We start from the raw sequence: 21,294 nt of genomic DNA on the forward strand, positions 1-21,294 counted from the left end.
TGTTTTGCATGCACACGTATAAAAATTGCGGTTTTTATCCAACGCAATCATAGGTTTGAACGTTGTTTTCAATTTAGACTTATATATATATATATATATATATATAAAACAATTTGTATATAAACCACATCATCTTTCTTCATCTTACTTTTGCAATATACTTTTTCTATTGTTTGCATGAAGGAATATTTTTTGTTACAAATATTTATAAATGTGTTGATGTGCAATATATTCTATTAGATTAAAGAAATAGAAAATAGTTTGACGTTGTGTGTTTCATATTCCTTTATCTAAAGTAGCTTTAGATTTATTTCCCAAAATATATAAACTGAATGGTAATGTACACAGTGAAATTGATTTTTAAAATAAGATTCTTTTGTAAAGACTAGCAACCGTCCCGAGGTACATATCCTTGATGCAGTATGTAGTTTAACAGGGGTCAAGACTTGAATTTATAAATTTTCTTGGGAATTATTTTTTCGGTTCACAAGTGCCTAATATTTGATAATCCTATAATTTCTGTATATCGTATTCGAAATGAATTGCAACTATGGGTCATAATAAAAATATATTGAATGTCGAAGCTATCCACCAAATAATGATTCTTGTGGATGCGTTGATATTCTATTTTAATCAAATAAAGTTTGCTCTTAGAGCCAATGTTTACCTAATTTGATGCGGCATAATACAGTATTTACAGAGATGTTATCTTGTATGGCATAGATGCTTAAGGCAGCTCACAATATATATTGTATATATATATTTATCTTATATACAAGACGGGGTCTTGTAAAGAAACATTATACATAAACTTCATTAGAATTTGTAGAATCAGAAAAAAACTGATACAAACAACAAAAATTCAGTCAGGACTGGTAATTCCGCAAAAATTAAAGGATTAAGCAACTAGCTTGTGTTAAGTCTTATCTTATACTGTCATATTTCGTTTGAACCGAATTTATTTGGCATAATATCTGCATATTTATTTGTGTTTTGAAATATCGTCAAACAGGACAACTTTGTTGAATAAGTGATAAAATTAACCACCTAAAAAAAGTTCCGAATTTTAATCGCTGAGATTGCTTCAAGTTCTAATGAACATCATATCTTGTAAAGACCAAATTGGTACCGTTATTGTTATGACTACCACTGGGTCGATACCTTTGCTGTTGGACTGTTTGTCCCAGAGGGTATCACCAGCCCAGTAGCTAGTACTTCGGTACTGGCATGCAAATACAAATATTAGGTTATCAAAATGGGCTGTTACCAAATTTAAGAAATTATTTTAAATTCAGGAATATATCACCCCGTGCAAAGCTCTGATTCCTTGCTTGGTTTTGGCTTTTTTTTTGTGGTTTATAAGCTCTTTGGATCTTCAAATATTTTGGCCTCGAGCATTACTGAAGAGACATCTGTTGTCGACATGCGCATCTGGTGCAGTAAAATAATGTTATTAACTTGGAATATTTGTGTATTCAATTATACATTGAAAGTAGGATAATTCCAACAAAAATGATTATGCTATTGATGCGAACCTAAAATTACCCTTTTAAATCCTAATCCCCAAAAGCTCAAGTCATAAATAGCATCAAGCTTTTTTAACACTAATTTTATAAAATTGTTGCATAGAATTGGCGAAGTCGTTTTATATATTTAGAGAATTGTAAACATTCTCTACACAGAGTTATATTTATATGTAAAATACAATTTGCGATTTTCTACTTGTATCTTCATCTAAATGATCATACATTAAACTATATATTATATTCACATATAAATAGAAGTTGACACATTCTTTAACTATTAACATCTGAATATAACGTGACATTTATATGGCCTATTTCGTCATCAACTAGTTTAACGGACACACCAGTTCTTGCCGAATCTTCCTCAAGCATGAACTAAATGTACTGACAGTAAAGCTTACAAATGATACACTCGCTCCAAAATAAAACAATGGCAAAGTTATTCTGAGAACGTTTTCCTCAAATTCAAAATGGGGTTTAAGAGGAGTTGGGCATATAAATTGTGTAATCCCAGAATAAAGCATCTGGAAATCAATGACCTCAAACATAATTCGGATAAAAAAACAAATAAATGTTTAAAAAACATAGTAAAGTTAAAATTCTGAGAGAGTGTCATTTCAATTTGATTTTGGGTTAATGAAGAGAAGCGGATATAAACCTGTATTGTAGTGTGTGGATATAAAACAATCTTTGTCATGACATGTAACTCCCAAGATATTCCGATGAAGAAATTATTATATGAGGTGTAAATGTATATTAGGTAAGTAAAAAATGAAAACAACACGTTATAAATGTTATGCTTCCGAAGCGCTTTTCTGGATTTACCTTCATCAGGAACGCTCAAAGCCGAATATTTGAAAGCCAAGGATATATAAGAACCGAAACATTTGAAGAGCTGTATTACCAAAAAGGACATAAAAAGTAGCCAAATCCATCTAAGGTTAACTTTGCCTGATGGAGTTGAAACAGTAGTTGAGCAGTAGCGGATACTTAAGTGGGATGGAAGGACGAACAGACGGATACCAAATCACTACATACCGACCACTTAAAAAAGCTGGGGTTAACAAAAGAAAACCAAAGCAAACAAGTCATCAATTTACTACACAGAAAACTGAAGATTGAGCAACACGAACCGAACCTAAAAACCGGAGTGAACTCGGGTGCTTCAAATGGTAATCAGCTCAACTTACGGCGACAGTCGTGTTACTTAAAGCAAGTAAAATTAAAATGATAAGTTAAATTTCGTTAAATGGTGTCCTCAAGCAGTAACCATGATAGGGAACGTAAACCATGAAATTTCATATTACCTGAGAGAAACATAATTCAAATGCAGGTGCTGCTTCATAAAACTTGAAAGTTTACAATAGGATAAGTGTTCTTTTTGTAGTTGAGTTCTCAACCAACCCAATTTTATAGCATAACGCGATCTTTTCTTTCCGCTTGAGAAAGAATATTATGAAGCATGTCTCAATGATTAGAGGGGAAAAAACATCGAAAAGGAGAGTAGAGTTGGTTCCATTGGGAGGCTGAAAAAAACGTCCACCTTAGATAACAAAAAAGTTGTAAATATTAAAAAGAAGAAATATCATGATTATGTCAGTTTTAGAGTACTTTTATCAATGAGAGTGAATTTTTAACAAAGTATGATTGTTCCTTCTACATTTTTATACACAAAATTGGACTAATGCATTTAATCTATCTTTAAGTGTTTATATCTAAGAATAGACAAATATCATATACTGTGATACGATGTAAAGACCTTAAACTGTGTGTTCACTATTAGACGCTTTGATTATTTAAGAACCCTTATCTAATTCACAACGCCCCTAGCTAGGGAAGTTAGACAGTAATCATGAAACCCGGTTTAGACAATTGAATGCCCAAGTTCAGTTAGGAGGACAGTTAGGATGCACGAAATTCTATAAAGTGTTTAATTTTCGTTTTCTATAATTGGATCAATACCGCTGCTGATGGACTGTCAGTCCTGGTGGGTATCACTAACTCAGAAGTCAGTGCTTCGGTCCTGACATGATTTAAAACAATCCTTTCTTAAATTTTCTGTTGGTGAATTGAAGAAAGCATCAAGAAACTAAGGTTTAAATATCATCAGGCGAAGTTGACATTAAATGAATTTGACTATACCTTTTATTTCCCTTTAAGTTATAACTTATATTGCTTTTCACATTTTTAAAGGTACATGTATTTATACTTTTTTGGCTTTTAAGTGTTTGGGTTTGAGCGTTCAAAAAATAATCATTTCTAGAAAAGTGTTTTGGACGCACTAAATTTATATAGTGTAATTTTACTTTGAAAAGAGATGTAAGTTATTAAGAAATTTATTTCATAGAACATTTGGCAGACCAAGCAATATAAGGTTGTTTGTATAGGCACATGTAATATGAGTATTCAGTACAGTGAAAGCTGATGTAGGTCTTCATCTTCGGTTGGAATTCAAAAGGAACGGAAGACTAACCTAAAAAAGTTCAGGACGTCAGCTTTACAAAATTTAATTGGATGTAGATATTGGAAAATGGCACAAAAAGTATATCAAAAGATAACTGAAATTAAAATTTTTCATTTATACTATTATTTTCACTATCACACATTCACATATAAACTGATTAATTCTTGTTTATAAAATCTAGTCATTGCTGAAGTCATGATAACATCTGAAATAAAAAAAATAAATGCAAATTACTTATAAAACAACTATCTCTGATTCGAAACAAATTCTAGTGTCACATATCCATATTAGTCACCAAAGTAACTTTATAAAAGTTTAAACAAGTACTTATTTTCAAGTGTAATACATATGTCTTCTTAGCTATAAAAAGTTAGCAAGAATTATTTTAGGTTGCATTATTCTTTGAAATCATTTTGTCAATCATTTGGGTGATATAAAGAATAAATACTCTAATAATCTTCCATGTAGAACATTTAAGTCTTAGCTACCCGAACTTCTTTCAATCCTTGCCTAACTCTACGAACATCGATCCTGAGTGATCTAATTAAATAAGTGTTGACTAACCTTATAAGTCCTTACTATTGAGATAAGCTTATTCTGCTTTTTCACCTACAAATATAAAAATATTTGACAACTATTTAACAACTCTGTATTGATTCTTTTTTTAATTAAAGTTGGGAAAAAGCCAATATTCTGAAAAATGTTTTCACAGACAAGGGTTTCCACCCCTTTCTGTAGATGATATGAGTTAGCATTCCAATCACATTTAAATCTCTAACGAATTTTTTGTGATTAAATAGTAGTCGAAAATAAGCATACAATGTACAAAACGGGAATGATATAAATCACAAGCATCATGAATGTTGCCACAAGATATCAAAGCTGTCTATAAAAAGCAACATAAAATTTAACAACTCGGTATCGTTTCTTTTTTTAATTAAAGTTGGGGAAAAAGCCAATATTCTGAAAAAATGTTTTCACAGACAAGGGTTTCCACACCTTTCTGTAGATGATATGAGTTAGCATTCCAATAACATTTAAATCTCTAGCGAATTTTATGTGATAAAAGTGTAAACAAGTACTTATTTTCAAGTGTAACATATATTTAATTCATTGTATATTTTAAACCTTTAAAATTTTATGTTTAATTCTAAAACACAATGAAAATCAAATACAGCACAATACTTTTAATTCATTGTATATTTTAAAAAGCAACATAAAATTGTAAACTTGTTTCGAGAGCACGAAAATTATCAAAAAGTTTTAATCTTGCAGAGCGTATGCTTAGATAGACTTGGATAACAAGGACTCCCAATGATAATCATCATTCCCTAGGACACGGAAGTGACAGGGCAACTGTTGATGATTATATCCGACTGAAATATCATAATTGTCATTAGCACGAAAACTGTTGTCCACATCAGATTATTATCTTAAGTTAAATTCTAAAACACAATGAAAATCAAATATAGCACAATATTTTTAATTCATTGTATATTTTAAACCTTTACTGTTTAGTCCATTTTTTGTAATATTCTTTTGGAATGGCTTGGTATTTACACATCCCGCCATTGTGTTGTTGTGCTATTATAATTTTTTTTATATTCTTGTCTTTCTATTTTGTTAATGTACTTTGTCTATAGAGTGTCTATATGCCATTTTGTTTTTTCTTTGTTGAAATAGTTATTTTTTTTATAGTGATTAAGATTATAACACAATGTTGACTGCTGTACCCCGATTTTTGACATTTTCACCTATTATGTCTGTTTGTTAGGGCGTATAGCATTTCTGCTAATTTTTCAAAGTTCCAATACTACGTTTCCGGAAACTTAAAGTATACGTTTCCAGAAATTGTATTTATTACTTTTCCGGAAATTTACCTGGTAGTAAATTATTAATATTTGAATATATGTTAGATAAATTATTCAGTTCATATTTTTACACAAATTGGTTCTGGTCTTATATCTACAATTATATACTAGTCTAGATATAAAAAATAAATGTGGATAGTGTCCACATGTGGACACAGATGATGTCCCCGCTTGCATATCATATAGTTATAAAGGGACATAACTGAAGAACGGTAAAAGTGACGCTACCCAAATTTGAACTTGATCTGAGATTTGTGGTAATAAGCATTGTGTCTAAGTCTCATAACATTTGGTTGAGGCTAACTTAAGTAGAGAACAGAAACTAAAAATTCAGCAATTTTTCTATTTGTAAACACGCATAACTCTAGAACGTTTGTGTATAAGTTTTACAACATTTGGTTGAGACAAACTAAAAAATTCAGCAATTTTTATGTTTATAAAGGGACATAACTCTAGAATGGTAAAAGTGTTACCACCTAATTTCGTACCTAATCTGTATTATGTAGTAATAAGCATTGTGTATAAGTTTCATAACATTTGGTTGAGGCAAACTCAAGTTAGAGAACTGAAACAAAAAAATTGTACTTGATCCTTACTGAGTTTTGTGGTAATGAATATTGTGTATAGGTTTCATAATGTTTGGCTGGGGAAAACTTCAGTTACAGAATGGAAACTAAAAAATTTTGCAATCTTTCTATTTATAAAGGGGCATAACTCAATAATGGTTAAAGTGACACTACCCAAATTCAACTTGATCTGTGTTTTATCAGTGGAAGTCAAAATTAAACATTGCATTGTATAAAGCATTGATTGTAGTTGATTCAACTATAATCATGGTCAAAGGAAGATAACTCCAATTTTAAAAATATATTATATAAACTTGATATTTAGAAGAAAATAAAAATTTTGCAATTTTTCCTTTTATAAACAGTCTGGGAATTCATGGCAAGCCATAACTCTACAATGTTATGGTAACCCATAACCTTCATAGTTATGGATATCCATAACTGTGCATTTTGAGGGTGGGAGAAATTATTTTTCATTTATCTTGATAAGGTTATGGGCATCCATTACCTTTCTAGTTAGGGTTTACCATAACCTTCAGTCATAAAAAGGTTTTGGTAGTCCATACCATAAACAAAAGGCTATATTTCGTATCTTCCTGATCCATGCTGATCATGGCATCCATTTCAGAATACAATGACAGGCGCGTAGCTACGTTTACGTCAAAACGCCCGGCCGTACACATGATTTTTGAAAAAAATATTTAAATCTAAATAAATTAAAAGAATTGGTTAAAAGCACATGAGGCTTGTAATACTTTCTTCAATGACGACATTAACTTTATGAATCAAATGATATGATATTACATATTTGTTCATTTTCTGTCAAAGTCTGAATCTACTGTGAATTCTACTCTATTTCCTATTGTTCAAAGCAATTTATTATATATAAAATCTTGTTAACAATGAAAGTGGTGGTGTCTGATAGTCTGAATTCAAGGAGACAGCATTAAGGATTTAACTAGGCAAAACGTTTATTGTACTATTTTTGCCAAACAACATGTGATATGAAAATAAAATAATTTCGAATTTTGTCTCCTGTATGTGATTTTCACCCCACATCTCCTGTATCTCTTTCTCGATAACGCGTGAGCTTCCGTGGGGGGGGGGGGTCTCCCACATGAGCCCCTTTCAGAGCTACACCCTGGATCCAGACCCCTCGCTGAGGTTCGGGCGTACACTTAAAAAAGGCCTTGCTACGCCACTGAATGAATTAGAGTAAATATAAATGTTAGTCCTATAAAATTTGATTGGAGTATAAACCCAGCAAACACAAAAACATCTTTAAAACGTTATTAAAATGTTGTGTCTAATGTCATGAAAATATCACAAAAAAACTTGAGAAAAACTAAAAATGTATGGTTGGATATATATTGCTTAAACGTTTTCTAATATATTTGCATAATATAATTAAAATGTTGTCAAGAAATATCATGATAATGTGAAAACCAATGGCGGATAAAACATTTTGATAATCTTTTAAAAAATGTTTTCTAGAAATATTTTCTGAAACGTTTGAAGGACATCATGAATATCAAATAATGTTATAAAAATGTTTTTGTGATGTTTTCTTTCAAGTGAGACCGTGCCTTAAAAAATGTTTTCAAAATGTTTTTAGAAGATGTTTTTGATTGATATCTAGATCATATCAATACAAAATTTCTGTACTTTTGATCGAGTTTCCTGCTTTTTTATATAACAAATCATTAGTTTAATGTATACACAGTGATTCATTCTATATACAAACAAGAATAAATCAGTTGTTTTGCTAAGCATATGAAAATTAACAATTCAAAGTATCTAAATACAAGAAATATCTACAAATTTTGACACATCCAAAATGGCAGACACAACTCATCATGGTCAAGCCACTTACCAAATTTTAAGTCATTCTGTTCAGCAGCATTACTAACTAGAGGCTCTAAAGAGCCTGTGTCGCTCACCTTGGTCTATGTGCATATTAAACAAAGGACACAGATTGATTCATGACAAAATTGTGTTTTGGTGATGGTGATGTGTTTGTAGATCTTACTTTACTGAACATTCTTGCTGCTTACAATTATCTCTATCTATAATGAACTTGGCCCAGTAGTTACAGTGGAAAATATTTTGTAAAAATTAACAAATATTTACAAAATTTATGAAAATTGTTAAAAATTGACTATAAAGGGCAATAACTCCTTAAGGGGTCAATTGTCCATTTTGATCATGTTGACTTATTTGTAGGTCTTACTTTGCTGTACATTATTGCTGTTTACAGTTTATCTCTATCTATAATAATATTCAAGATAATAACCAATAAAATGCTTCGCTGGGGCGCAGCTTGATACGACCGCAGAGGTCGAACCCTGAACAGTTGGGGCAAGTATGGACACAAAATTCAAGCTTGATATAGCTATGACTTTGGATTGTCATTAAATATTTGACACAGCATAGGTTTCTGACACAGGATGGATGTGGTGTAAGAACTGGAAAAAATTTAATTTACCTATTATGGTGGAATCTCCATAAACTAAATTGTTTGTTAATTTCAATATATCAAAGAATATGTAGAATTCAATGTTTGATGTAATGTAATAAAGTTGAAATTTGGACCGTTTTTGTTCAATGTGGACCAATTTGGTAACATGTATAAATAATCAAAAATCTAAATACATGGGAGCCCATTCAAATACATCATAAAGGTATTAAAATAGAAAGTGACATCATAGTCATGGCTAAAAATAAACAAAAATCCTTAATCAGCAACATTTAAAGTAATATCTAAAAATAAAATTCCTTTGTAACCATAAAAGCCCATTTAAATACATCATAAAGATATTAAAATAGAAAATGACATCATAGTCATGGCTAAACATAGCAAAAAACCCTTAATCAGCATCATTTAACAGTAATATCTAAAAATGGAAATTACATCATAAAGGTATTAAAATAGAAAATGACATCATAGTCATGGCTAAAAATAAACAAAATCCTTAATCAGCATCAGCAACTTTTTTTAGTAATATCTAAAAATAAAATTCCTTTGTAACCATAAAAGCCCATTTGAATACATCATAACAGATATTAAAATAGAAAATGACATCATAGTCATGGCTAAACATAGCAAAAACCTTAATCAGCATCATTTAACAGTAATATCTAAAAATAAAAATTTCTTTGCAACCATAAAAGTAAAATAGAAAATGACATCATAATCATAGCTAAAAATAAACAAAAATTTTTTTTATTGGCAAATTTTAAATGGAGTTTATTATACTAAAACAATAAATTTGCAACCATAAACATGATAAAACCCCATTTAAACACATCATAAAAGTATTAAATAATTCAACTACATCATAAGGCTATAAAAATAGAAAATGACTTCATAGTCAAGGCTAAAGGTAAACAAAAAACCTTCATCAGCAAAATTTTATATTGGCAAATTTCCAATGAAGTTTATTACACTAAAATTGTTGGCAAATTTCCAATGCATTTATTAACAATAAAGTTATTGGCAAATTTCCAATTTACATAATTTAAAAGCAGTGTAGATGAGATATTTAAATGAGTTTGAATTACCAACCTTACACTGCTTTTAAATAATGTTCTTTACTCAATTATTTGTCTATTAAAATGGAAACCCTTGTTTTTTAACCTTTTTTCCCCTTATTCCTTAAACATTAGAGCACACTAAAAAAATCCTTATTTTCGACCAATATTTGGCCCCTTATTCATAAATGTTTGAGCAATTAACCCCAAAACTCAATTCCTACTTTCTCTTCGTGATAAAAAATAACTAACTTAAAATGTAAATTTTAAACAAAAAAAAAAGGAAAAAAAAAAATTACCCCTTTTTTGACCCCCGCCCCCCTTATGATTCATCACCCCCACCCCCCCTTTCCCCCCAAACCAAGCTCAATAACAGCCTTGCCTTTGTGGTATGGTACCTTGTAATACAATTTTAGAGAGATCCATACACTTGAACACAAGTTATTGTCTAGAAACTAAAAAATGCTTATTTTAAACCCCTTTTTAGGCCCCTTATTACTAAACGTTTTGGGCAATTACCACAATACTCAATTCCAGCTATCCCTTTGTGAAATGGAACCTTGTAGTAAAATTTCAGAAAGATCCATACACTTACACACAAGTTATTGTCATGAAACTAGAAAAATGCTTGTTTTTTGCCCCCTTTTGGCCCCTTATTCCTAAAATTTTGAGGCAATTAACCCCAAAATCAATCCCAGCATTGACCCTTTGTGATATGGAATCTTGTGGTACAATGTCAAAGAGATCCATATGCTAACACACAAGTTATGTCTGGAAGTTACAAAAATGCTTATTTTCGGCCCCTTTTTGGCCCCTAATTCCTTAACTGTTGGTACCATAACCCCCAAAATCAATCCCCACCTTCCTATTGCGGTATTGAACCTTATGGTAAAATTTCATAGAGATCCATTCACTTAAACTAAAGTTAGAGTGCGAAAACCATTGTGTATTCGGACGACGACGCCGGACGACGACGACGACGACGACGACGACGCCAACGTCATACCAATATACGACCTCAAAATTTTTTTGCGGCCGTATAAAAACGGCAAAATTTCCTTAAAATTACCAATTCAGGGGCAGCAACCCAACAGCAGGTTGTCCGATTCATCTGAAAATTTCAGGGCAGATAGATCTTGACCTGATAAACAATTTTACCACATGTCAGATTTGCTCTAAATGCTTTGGTTTCAGAGATATAAGCCAAAATCTACAATTTACCCCTATGTTCTATTTTTAGCCATGGCGGCCATCTTGATCGGACACATTTTTTAAACTAGATACCCCAATGATAATTGTGGCCAAGTTTGGTTAAATTTGGCCCAGTAAATTCAGAGGAGAAAATTTTTGTAAAAGTTAACGACGACAGACGACGGACAACGGACGACGACGGACGCCAAGTGATGAGAAAAGCTCACTTGGCCCTTTGGGCCAGGTGAGCTAATAAAAGTAATGAAAAATTTGGGAACATTCAACATTTTGAAATGCAATGTATAAGCAAACAGGAAACAGGTGCCAGATACAAAAATGTTCACACATCACAGTTCATCACTATCAAGCAGCTCATCAAATATGAACTCATCTTGATCAGCAGTTTTGGGAAAAACAGTAAGAAAATATTTGTTGGACAAAATCGACAAATATAGGTGGACAGATTACAGACAGTGCAAGAAAGCCCACATTCCTACCACAATGGTATAATGTTTAGTTTTTCACTCTCAACTTTTATTACCCATCTTATACACATCATGAATATGTCAACCTGAACATGCATGCCATATTTGCCATTGGACATTATATGCAAACATTATACACATTTTTAAGTTGAAATTACATTGACTAAAACTTGTGTCCCAAATTCAGATTTTTCAATATAACTTCTCTTTCTAAACTAAAACGTTACACTTCTAAAAGGGGTAAATTTTAAGTCAATAATTATTGATAATTGGCTTAAGAGATGAGAACAAAACACCATTTTACATCAACTATTTGATTTATTTAAGAATACATTGAAAAAGTCAATCAATTGTCTTATTCAAAATCACTTGGAATGTCTTGTTGTGTCTTATATCTTTTTCTTGCTGTGCCATGCTTCTGAAAGAAAAAAAATAATCTTACATTCATATATAAACTTCTTGCACATTCCTTTAATAGAGAACGATTCACGTTGCCTAAAGGATATACATCCCCTCCTCTTTAAAGTTTTGAAACAAATAACGATGATAGTCTGTCGGAAGGGGACGATAAATGGCTGACCGTGTTAAGAGAGCAATATGCCATGCTGAATATGAAGATGTCTATCTTGGGCTAGTTTACTCTAAATTTCACAGTTATATCACTGTTTGTTTATCTATGGTTTGCATGCTTTTGCATTTTGGCCAATACATTAATGTTACCCGTGACGGTTAATGTGCAAATATCGTAATTGCATCAGCTGACGGTTATCAGCTATATAAATATGAAGATGTCTATCTAGGGCTATTTTATTTTAAATTTAACAGTAATAAAATTAAAAATTAATAAAATACTATTAGTCTGAACTTTTTCTGTTCTCCAGTATTTTTTTTGAAATTTTACTCTTCAAGATACCATGCATATATAACATGAGCTTTATTTCATGTATATTTACATGTTGGCAACCCCCCTTTTTTCATTGAGACAAGAACTGCCTTTATCTGTTATGGGTATCAATCATTTTGTCAGCTTTTTCAATGAAATAAACAACTGCTCCCTATTGAAGTTACGGATATCCGTAACCTTACTTTTGTTTTGGTAAACCGTAACCATTCAGGTGAATAAAGTTAGGGTTAACCATAACTTTCGTGTATATTTTATTTTTTGAACGAGTTTGGAAAAGCGTAATTTCTTTAAATAAAAGCGTAATTGCGTGTTTGAGTATTGTAAAATGTAAATTAATCATTTGTATAACACTTCATGCAGGTTCATTCATGAGTAACATATAATATTGCCGCAGTCGGCTAATTTACGTACCCCTTGAATGCGATGTCGAAGGTTGTTGTTCGTCCATTTTTACACACTGACCCGGATGTCAATGTAAACAAAATACCGACTTCGGTGAGGTAACGGTTTGAGATCCGGAATATAACGAAAGCGATAATGAAGACGTCACCGTACTAAAATGAAAGAGGATTAGGTATTGGTATCTCAAAACATTGAAAGGTTATGGGTTACCATAACATTGTAGAGTTATGGCTTGCCATGAATTCCCAGACTGATAAAGGGGCATAACTCTAGATCGGTTAAAGTGACACCACCAAAATTCAAACTTGATCTGTGTTTTGTGGTAATAAGCATTGTGTATAAGTTTCATAGTATTTGATTGAGGCAAACTTAAGTAAGAGAACGGAAACGAAAAATTTTGCAATTTTTCCATTTATAAAGGAGCATAACTCTAGAACGGTTAAAGTGACGCCACCAAAATTCAAACTTGACCTGTGTTTTGTGGTAATAAACATTATGTATAAGTTTCATAACATTTGGTTGAGGGAAACTTAAGTTACAGAATGGAAACTAAAAATTTAGCAATTTTTCCATTTATAAAGGGGCATAACTCTAGAAAGGTTAAAGTGAGGCCACCAAAATTCAAACTTGATCTGTGTTTTGTGGTAATAAGCATTGAATTATTCGATACACGGGTGTAAAATGGTAACTATATTTCTGTTGTGTTTGCGTTACTTCCAACTTTTATCAAAATAAAAAAGCTATAAAACCAGGTTTAATTCACCATTTTCTACATAGAAAATACCTGTACCAAGTCAGGAATATGACAGTTGTTTTCTATTCGCTTGATGTGTTTGAGGTTTTGATTTTGCCATTTGATAAAGGACTTTCCATTTTGAATTTTCCTTGGAGTTCGGTATTTTTGTTATTTTACTTTTTAAACAGAAAACTAGATAAAGAAAAACAAATCCTCACAAGAAACCGGCAGAAAACAAGTTAATAAGTCATGAAATAAGAAAGGGAGACGACATTGTGATTTCAATCTCAATATGTATGTGCTGAAAGTACAATATATCTTCTGCTGTTAACCTTTTGCAGACGTAATATTACTTCTAGTTTTTTGTTATTGTTGATTTTTTGGGGGTATTTTGACTGCTTATATTATGAAATAGGTAAATATCTTAAGTTGTTTCATCAGTCCATCCGCTCTGAAACTATTGTTGTAGTGTTTATGTTCAATATTACGGATTCTGCTGTTATATCATTGAACATGATTTCTCTGTGTATTCATACTGGAGACATTCAGTTGATTACTTGATCTACAACGTCTAAAACCGAATGCAAGGGAAAAGGGATACATACCTGATTTGCCAGTTTCATTGGACTTGTTTGTCAACTCTGTAAAATATTCACATGTTCATTAACACAATTATTTCATTAAGACTTTCGGTACAAATAAAATGCATGTTATTACATCATTTCTGTGACCAAATGTTCCTTATGATAAATTCTCAATATTTCATTACCATTTTACCAAATATGAAATAAATTAAAGATTAATGTATGGGTTATTTGGCTATTAAATGTGAAATGTGTTAATCTAAGTCACAAAGAATCCTATTCCAAATTATCAATTTTGTACCACTTAAGTTCACTATCAATACTCAGTTAAACATTTGAACAGTTACAGAATTTATATAAACCGATGGTTTATAAATTTTGTAGAGTCTACTGTCTACCACTACTCTATACTGCCATGTCACCAGTTAATACAGATGTTAACACAAAGTAACGTGCTGGATGTCATTAGTTGTGCTAAAACGTCTGACATTTTCTGAGCACACGAATTAACATCGGGCTTTGATAGCGGTTAGGATACTCAATCTTTAAAAAAAATTGATGTACTTTTTTCTGGGGCTAACTGTTGTTTGTTTTACGTCTTTTATGGGTGTTGGCGCTATTCAACTTAACGATTTTGATTGCGCACTCACTTTTTATTTTATAAAAAAACACATCATAATAATATATATAGAATTAACTTTTAAATCATTTTTGACAAGTTTTTGACATGACGTTTTATATGTCCTTTTTTGTCATGGTGTTGGATCTATTCGGCTTTCTAACACGAACCATCATAGTAATATATCGTACATTTGCTTTTGAAATAATTTAAGAAAGTAAGAAAAATTTAACATGCATTAGTCTGCGAGTTCCATGATTTCGCTGTTGACGAGAGAAAAGAGTTTGAAGGTGTTCTTGAAACAATAGGTTGAAAGGAAAGACATAATAAGTGTTATATTCATGTAAATCATGGAACATTTCATGTAAAATATTGATGAGTTAAGTAGGGTAATATAGTTTGTAATTTTGTACAATAATGTAAGTCAATGAGCGTATCACCTCTCGATAAGTTTTCCTTTCCCACTATTTTTATATCAAAATGGTTAATGTCATCGTTGTCCTCATTATTTCCCGAAGTTTTGTAAACGATCTTTTCCAAACAACAAATATGTACCATAGAATGACTTATTGTTTGTTAGTCGTGTTAAAAATAACCCGTCGAGTCTACAAGATTTCTTACATAATAACCATACTTACTATTTTCAAGTTCAGCTATGTATGCATTCTTCTCCGACAGTTCTCTCTTTAGTCTTTCTATTATATCATCTTTGTCTTTACAATGCAGACAGTCCTGAGATGACATTGCAATATTCAACTGTATCTGATCACCAATACTACCACTAGCTTCATCTACAGCCCCAGAGGCTGTGGCTGCACTGCCTTCATTGTCTACAAGTAATTTTTACTATGAAGCACAGTCACAATTATATGTTTTTGTATATTTGATTTCATGTTAGAAATATTTTATTGTGTTACTTTAATATGTAAAAATGGCTTTAAAGAATAAAACATCAAATCGCAGTAAGACACAGTTTTGTAATATGTTGATCATCCACGACGGTTTTTTAACAGGAGTTTGAAAACTGGGTTATTGCATAACTTTATATCTATTTGAAGATTCACAGAGCCACAAATTACTTGCAGGTTCAATAGAATAAAAATTCCGTCTTTTTAGGAATTCCAATAGACTTATATATTCAAAGCATTAAAAAATGTGTCTATTACAATAGACAACCTAACAAAAACGGTCCATTCAAAAATATAATTTTTCTATGTTGTTACGTTAATGTGTAAGTAAAAAAATCCACAGTCGAATGAAAACATATGCAAGGTGAAAAAGTATTTAATTAATTTTACTTTGCAGAAAAATTTCCACTAATTATACTACTTTGTTTTAAACAGATTGTTTTAAACAGATTGTTTAAAGATCGTTTACAAAATCTTCTTATTTACATATGCTGTACCTGTAAATGGAGTTCCAGATATATTTATCTCTACAGGAACTGTTACGGGAACGCTAGTATCTATTTCACACACTTCAACCAACTTCTTCAAGAATGATTTGACAGCATTTTGAAATGTTTCTCTATCGTTCATAACATCAGGATTAGCGGTGGTTTTGATTACCAATGATCCTATCCTTGCTGACAGTATTTGGAAGTAATAGTCATCTTCATTCCATGTTGGTATCACTTTTTTCAGGCTGGCAACCATTCTACAGTTATCCCATGTTGATGGAGTTTCAAGCTTAAAGTGAAAAAGTTTCCTTCCTGTGGAAAATATCAAATTATATATGTGTAAATGATAGCGTTCTCTGTTTCATAGTGAAAGGAAGAAAGTTAAGCTGAACATAAAACACACAGTTGAATCTACGGAAATACATTTTATGTGAATATGGTCTGTATAAAAACTATATTAAATAATAATTCCTACATACTATTATAATCTTAAATAAATAGATAAGATTTTTTTCTTTTATAAATAGTCTGCTTCTGAATTTAAGCGATGCCTAAATGATTAACGAAAATATGACTGGACGTTTGATTTCATACCTTCAATTTCAACTGATCTACCTGGACATCTCAATGTCGTGTGGTCTACGTCAAAACGTACAAGCTTCACTTTTTCAGAGAAAAATTCTGAAATTACAAATGTCCTGTTCTTTACTAAAGCTTTATTATTAGGTATACGCATTGCTTAATTATACAATACATGTAACGACCAGCGTCATGTCACTGGTCTCATTTTTGAAAGAACATGACTTAAGAAAGCGATAAAGTGCAAATCGATATTAAGATTAACCAAATCTTTGTGATAATGTTGTTATGTGTAAGAAAAAGAGGCAATTGACTCTGATGTGATACACAAAGATATTTATCATGTTGCTGTCTTTAAAGGAAGTTATCAATTTCTGTTAAAAGTATTATGATAAAGCGATAAGAATGATAAGTCAATCGTAGTAATGGACTTCTGGATTTACATTTATTTGTAATTTCTCATCCAATTTGGATTAGTTTCAGTAAATAACATTGGATATCCGTAAACAGCTGAAGTTTATCTCTTATTATAATATTAAACAATACACTGTTTACATTAAAATAAAAAATAATGCAACTACGTTAGAGTTTTAATGTAACAGACAACAAGTTTCCATTTTTGAATCCTTTGAAAATATTCTCAGTTTTTTAATAATGATAAAAAGAATATTATTTCGTCATTCATTTAATAAGAAAATTATCTATTTCGATTTGAATAGTTTTTCCTTCATGAAAATCAAACTATCTGCTACATGTAGCAAAATATTCTGTCAATCGTTTACAAAAACTACATTGTTTACTTATTTTCAATCCCTACGCGGTACTTCTATAAATAGTAAATTTTAACATTAATTACGTCTCTGAGTGTTTTCTTTATCTTCCAATCTATCCAGTTCTAGTTCAATATGCTGGTCTCTATTATACTGATTTTGTGACTGTCTCAACATCGTTTCATCTCTAAGAGCATTAGTGATGCCGTTCATTCTTGTAGTCAAAACTTGACCAATTTTCTTAAAAAGTAACACAAGCATATTAATTATAATGCGTGTGCCATTATTTTTAGTTGATGATTTTACGTATATATAAACATATTTGCCGAAACAAAAAATAGTGTTAGTTTTATCATAATCCGTAACATGCTACACTGTTACATTTTCATTATTGCTATTAGAATCTAACTAGGTACTCCCGTCAGACTGGTATTCTGATAACTGATTCAGTAAGGTACTGAATAGACAAATTATCTGGGAATTCATAAAATATGTCTTTAGTTCATGATAATTTTCATATATTTTTTTTTAAATTAAAATTACAGGAAAAACAACGAGAATGATTAAATCTGTTTAAAGTTTTTTTTTCGTTTTTTTTTTGTTTACACTGTGACAACAAGAGAAATTGATTGGTTGATTGGTTAATTGGTGTTTTTAAACGCCACTTTCAGCACTATTGTGCTATCTCGAGGCGGTCAGTTTTTATTGGTGGAGGAAGACGGAGTGTCCGGAGAGAACCACCGATCTTCTAGTCAATTAAGATTGCGTCGAGCGCACCTACCACGTGCGGGATTCGAACTCACAACCTCAGTTTTGACAGGCTACAACAAAAGTGAAGCAAAATACATATACGATACCTTATCTTTGGATAGTTTTTCTAACAGGTCATTCATATCTACTTTTTCAACGTCTGCTATTTTAATTAGTTTGATCTGATGCTCTACAATTCGTCCATAAGATGGAATAAAATGTTCCTGAACTATTCCAACAACTGCCTTTTCTAGATTGTTCCAAACCACTGTGAAATCCTCATCTGAATAGCGCCTAGTTATAGCTGCACGGAAAACGTCCCATCTCTGCTGTCGAATACTTTTCATCCGTTCAAAGTCCTGCTTGTGAAGTTTGACACAGTTGAAGATGATACTACAAAGAAGACTTACATCTATGTCTTCTAAACGTAGGCCTAACCTTGGAGTTATCCGACACAAACAGTGTTGGGTGACAGACCCATGAATACCTTTTTTAAAATGACCTAGATTTGTTGATCCGCTCTTGTCATACATCTTATTGAAAATTGCCTCATCTATCTCAGCCATTTTCTTGGTAAGAGCCGTTCCCATGGTGACTGATGAACATTGACAACAATGAGTATTTGGTATCCATGAATGAAACAAATCATGTTTGTGTGCATCTAAAAAGTGTGTAAAACTGTTTTCATAGTTACATAAAATTTTAGATTCCGTAAAAGCTCTGATGACATCTGCTGATAAGTCAACTGAAAACATCAGTAGTCTCACAAAATTTGTCTCTTCTCTGCTAGACATTTTGACTGAAAAAATAGTACAGGGGTATTATCAGTACTTTTATAGACCTGATACGTTGTAATATATATTATGTCTGTTTCATGGTAGGAAAATGTTAAGGAACTCGAGACTAAAAAGTCTCAGATTGATAAAGTTTTATTCATGGTGTTTGGTCTACATAAACATGCATGAGATAATAATTGTAAAAAAAACCTACAACATTAGTACGTTATGTACATCAATTTGAATTATTTCATAATTCATTTTGATTTACTAGTATTTCCAAATTCAGTTGCTTTTGATTTTGGCAGTTCTTTTAAAGCCTATTTGCTTGTATGCTCTAAAAACATTTTAAAATTTGGCTTTTAAAACTTTTCGGGTAATAAGCATGCATGATGAAGGTCGTTCGAAAAGCACGTATTGTTATTACATTATATCATTTTGGGTCGGAACCGTTGCTGGTGGACTATCAGTCCCCGATGATACCATTTGTCCAGTACGTAGCAATACTTCGGTACTGGTTGAAAAGCCAACAGCACATTAGGTAGATCGGGTGTAAAACTTTTGGTCACAAGAGTACCCACTGAAAATGATTCCAGAAGCAGGTGTTGTCCGCACGGAAATCATAATAATGACATTGTTCCAGCAGTATATTTAGGTCGAATAACATGCTTGGTTGTGTCGTGTTGAAAAAGTTGAGTATATAACTCATTGTCCGGAGACTTTCATTGAAAATGAGAAGTTATCAATTTTAGCAAAAAAAACACAATGAAAGGTGATTTATAATTCGTTTTAATGTTAGAAATTACGCGTCAAGACACCAAACCGTCAACATATAAGGTAAAATATATATATTAAACAGTCTATAAACAGGCTGAGTCATGAAATCGAAAGTAAAATATATCAAAATAAGTTTTGCTGCAAAAAAACTTGACAAAATACAAATAATAAAACAAATTATTGATGTTCAAATAACTCTTGCATATATTTAATCAAAACTTACAAAATACTGTCAGTATACTGCGATTAAGGAAGGAGTTTCCCTGGAACAAAAATAGATCGAGTAAAGCTGAATACCACAACCTCTGAATAAAACAGATAAACACGGACACATTTTAATATTTGATATTTCAGTATATCTATCAAAAGTTACCTTGAATTGTCAATACTGATCCTCTTCGTGAATTGTTGGGCAAATGTCCAAAAAGTGTATGCCCAAGCCCTACATTTTGAAAATTAACTGCAGATTATCACTAGGATACAAGTTTGTCTGAATTGATCAAGAGAGTTGATATCAGTTTAATGACGAATCCATATGTAAAGATTCGATGATGTCTAAAAGTTCACAACTATTAGAGACTAAGAGGTTTTTTGGTTTTTCATTGCGATTTGGAATCTTCTACTTCTTAAGATCAAAACGAATTCCAGTAATAGAAACTCCATAGAAGGAATTGTGAAATGATGGACTCTTTGATCGACAACATATGGTGACTGACATTTCAACAGACTGTCGGTGTTCTAGTCGGTATTCCAACTGGTACAATGTCCTGCTAGACCACTTGTTCTTGTTCTAATAAAAAAACTAAATCTATACACTCTTAAAGACAAGACGAAAAAAAAATCTAGCTAAATACATGAATGTTATATTCAGATAAACTTATGACTTCCTCTCCGTTAATATTTATTATCTGGACTTTCGTTTATCCCAGATAAATCACTAAAGAGACATTAATTGTCGAAATAAAATTATCATCTAAAAACTGTTTGGTAACATTGGTAACAATGGTACCGAGGGTATAACCAGCCCAGTAGCCAGTACTTCGGATATTATTTAATCGAAATTTGCTGTAATCAAATTTTGGGATTTTTTCAAAAATCAAGTAATCAGTAAATTTTCCTCGTGCAAAGCTCTGATTTTTTGTCTGTATTTGGCTATTATTTAGGTCCTTTTTTGGAACGAAGAAGATTTTCAGCTCTTCAATATTTGTTTAGGTTTTGATTTTTCAAATATTGTTTTTTCGTATATGGCCTCGAACATTACTCAAGAGACATCTGTTGTCGAAATGGCACTCATACCACATCTTCTTATTTATATCTATAATGCAATACAATTTGTTCCGTTAATGTTATTAATACCACAGGGT

At 31.6% G+C, this 21,294-nt stretch overlaps 1 protein-coding gene and 1 long non-coding RNA gene across 2 annotated transcripts; both read right to left on the reverse strand.

Annotated features, from left to right (window-relative positions):
• Positions 1-4,085: 4,085 nt before the first annotated feature.
• Positions 4,086-20,252, reverse strand: LOC127730549 (uncharacterized). The gene is made up of 9 exons (XM_052238992.1): positions 20,154-20,252; positions 18,485-19,176; positions 17,714-17,867; positions 16,873-16,959; positions 16,285-16,590; positions 15,518-15,709; positions 14,282-14,317; positions 4,555-4,599; positions 4,086-4,195 (listed from the first exon to the last, which is right to left on the reverse strand). Exons 2-8 carry the CDS (start codon positions 19,169-19,171, stop codon positions 4,583-4,585), a joined length of 1,479 nt encoding a protein of 492 aa, XP_052094952.1. The 5' UTR covers positions 19,172-19,176; positions 20,154-20,252; the 3' UTR covers positions 4,086-4,195; positions 4,555-4,582.
• Positions 11,933-13,194, reverse strand: LOC127730562 (uncharacterized). The gene is made up of 2 exons (XR_007995152.1): positions 12,950-13,194; positions 11,933-12,052 (listed from the first exon to the last, which is right to left on the reverse strand). It is a non-coding gene; the product is annotated as an uncharacterized LOC127730562 (long non-coding RNA).
• Positions 20,253-21,294: the final 1,042 nt, after the last annotated feature.

The sequence above is a fragment of the Mytilus californianus genome, unplaced genomic scaffold (genome assembly GCF_021869535.1).
Source record: "Mytilus californianus isolate M0D057914Y unplaced genomic scaffold, xbMytCali1.0.p SCAF_2, whole genome shotgun sequence".
NCBI lineage: Eukaryota > Metazoa > Mollusca > Bivalvia > Mytilida > Mytilidae > Mytilus > Mytilus californianus.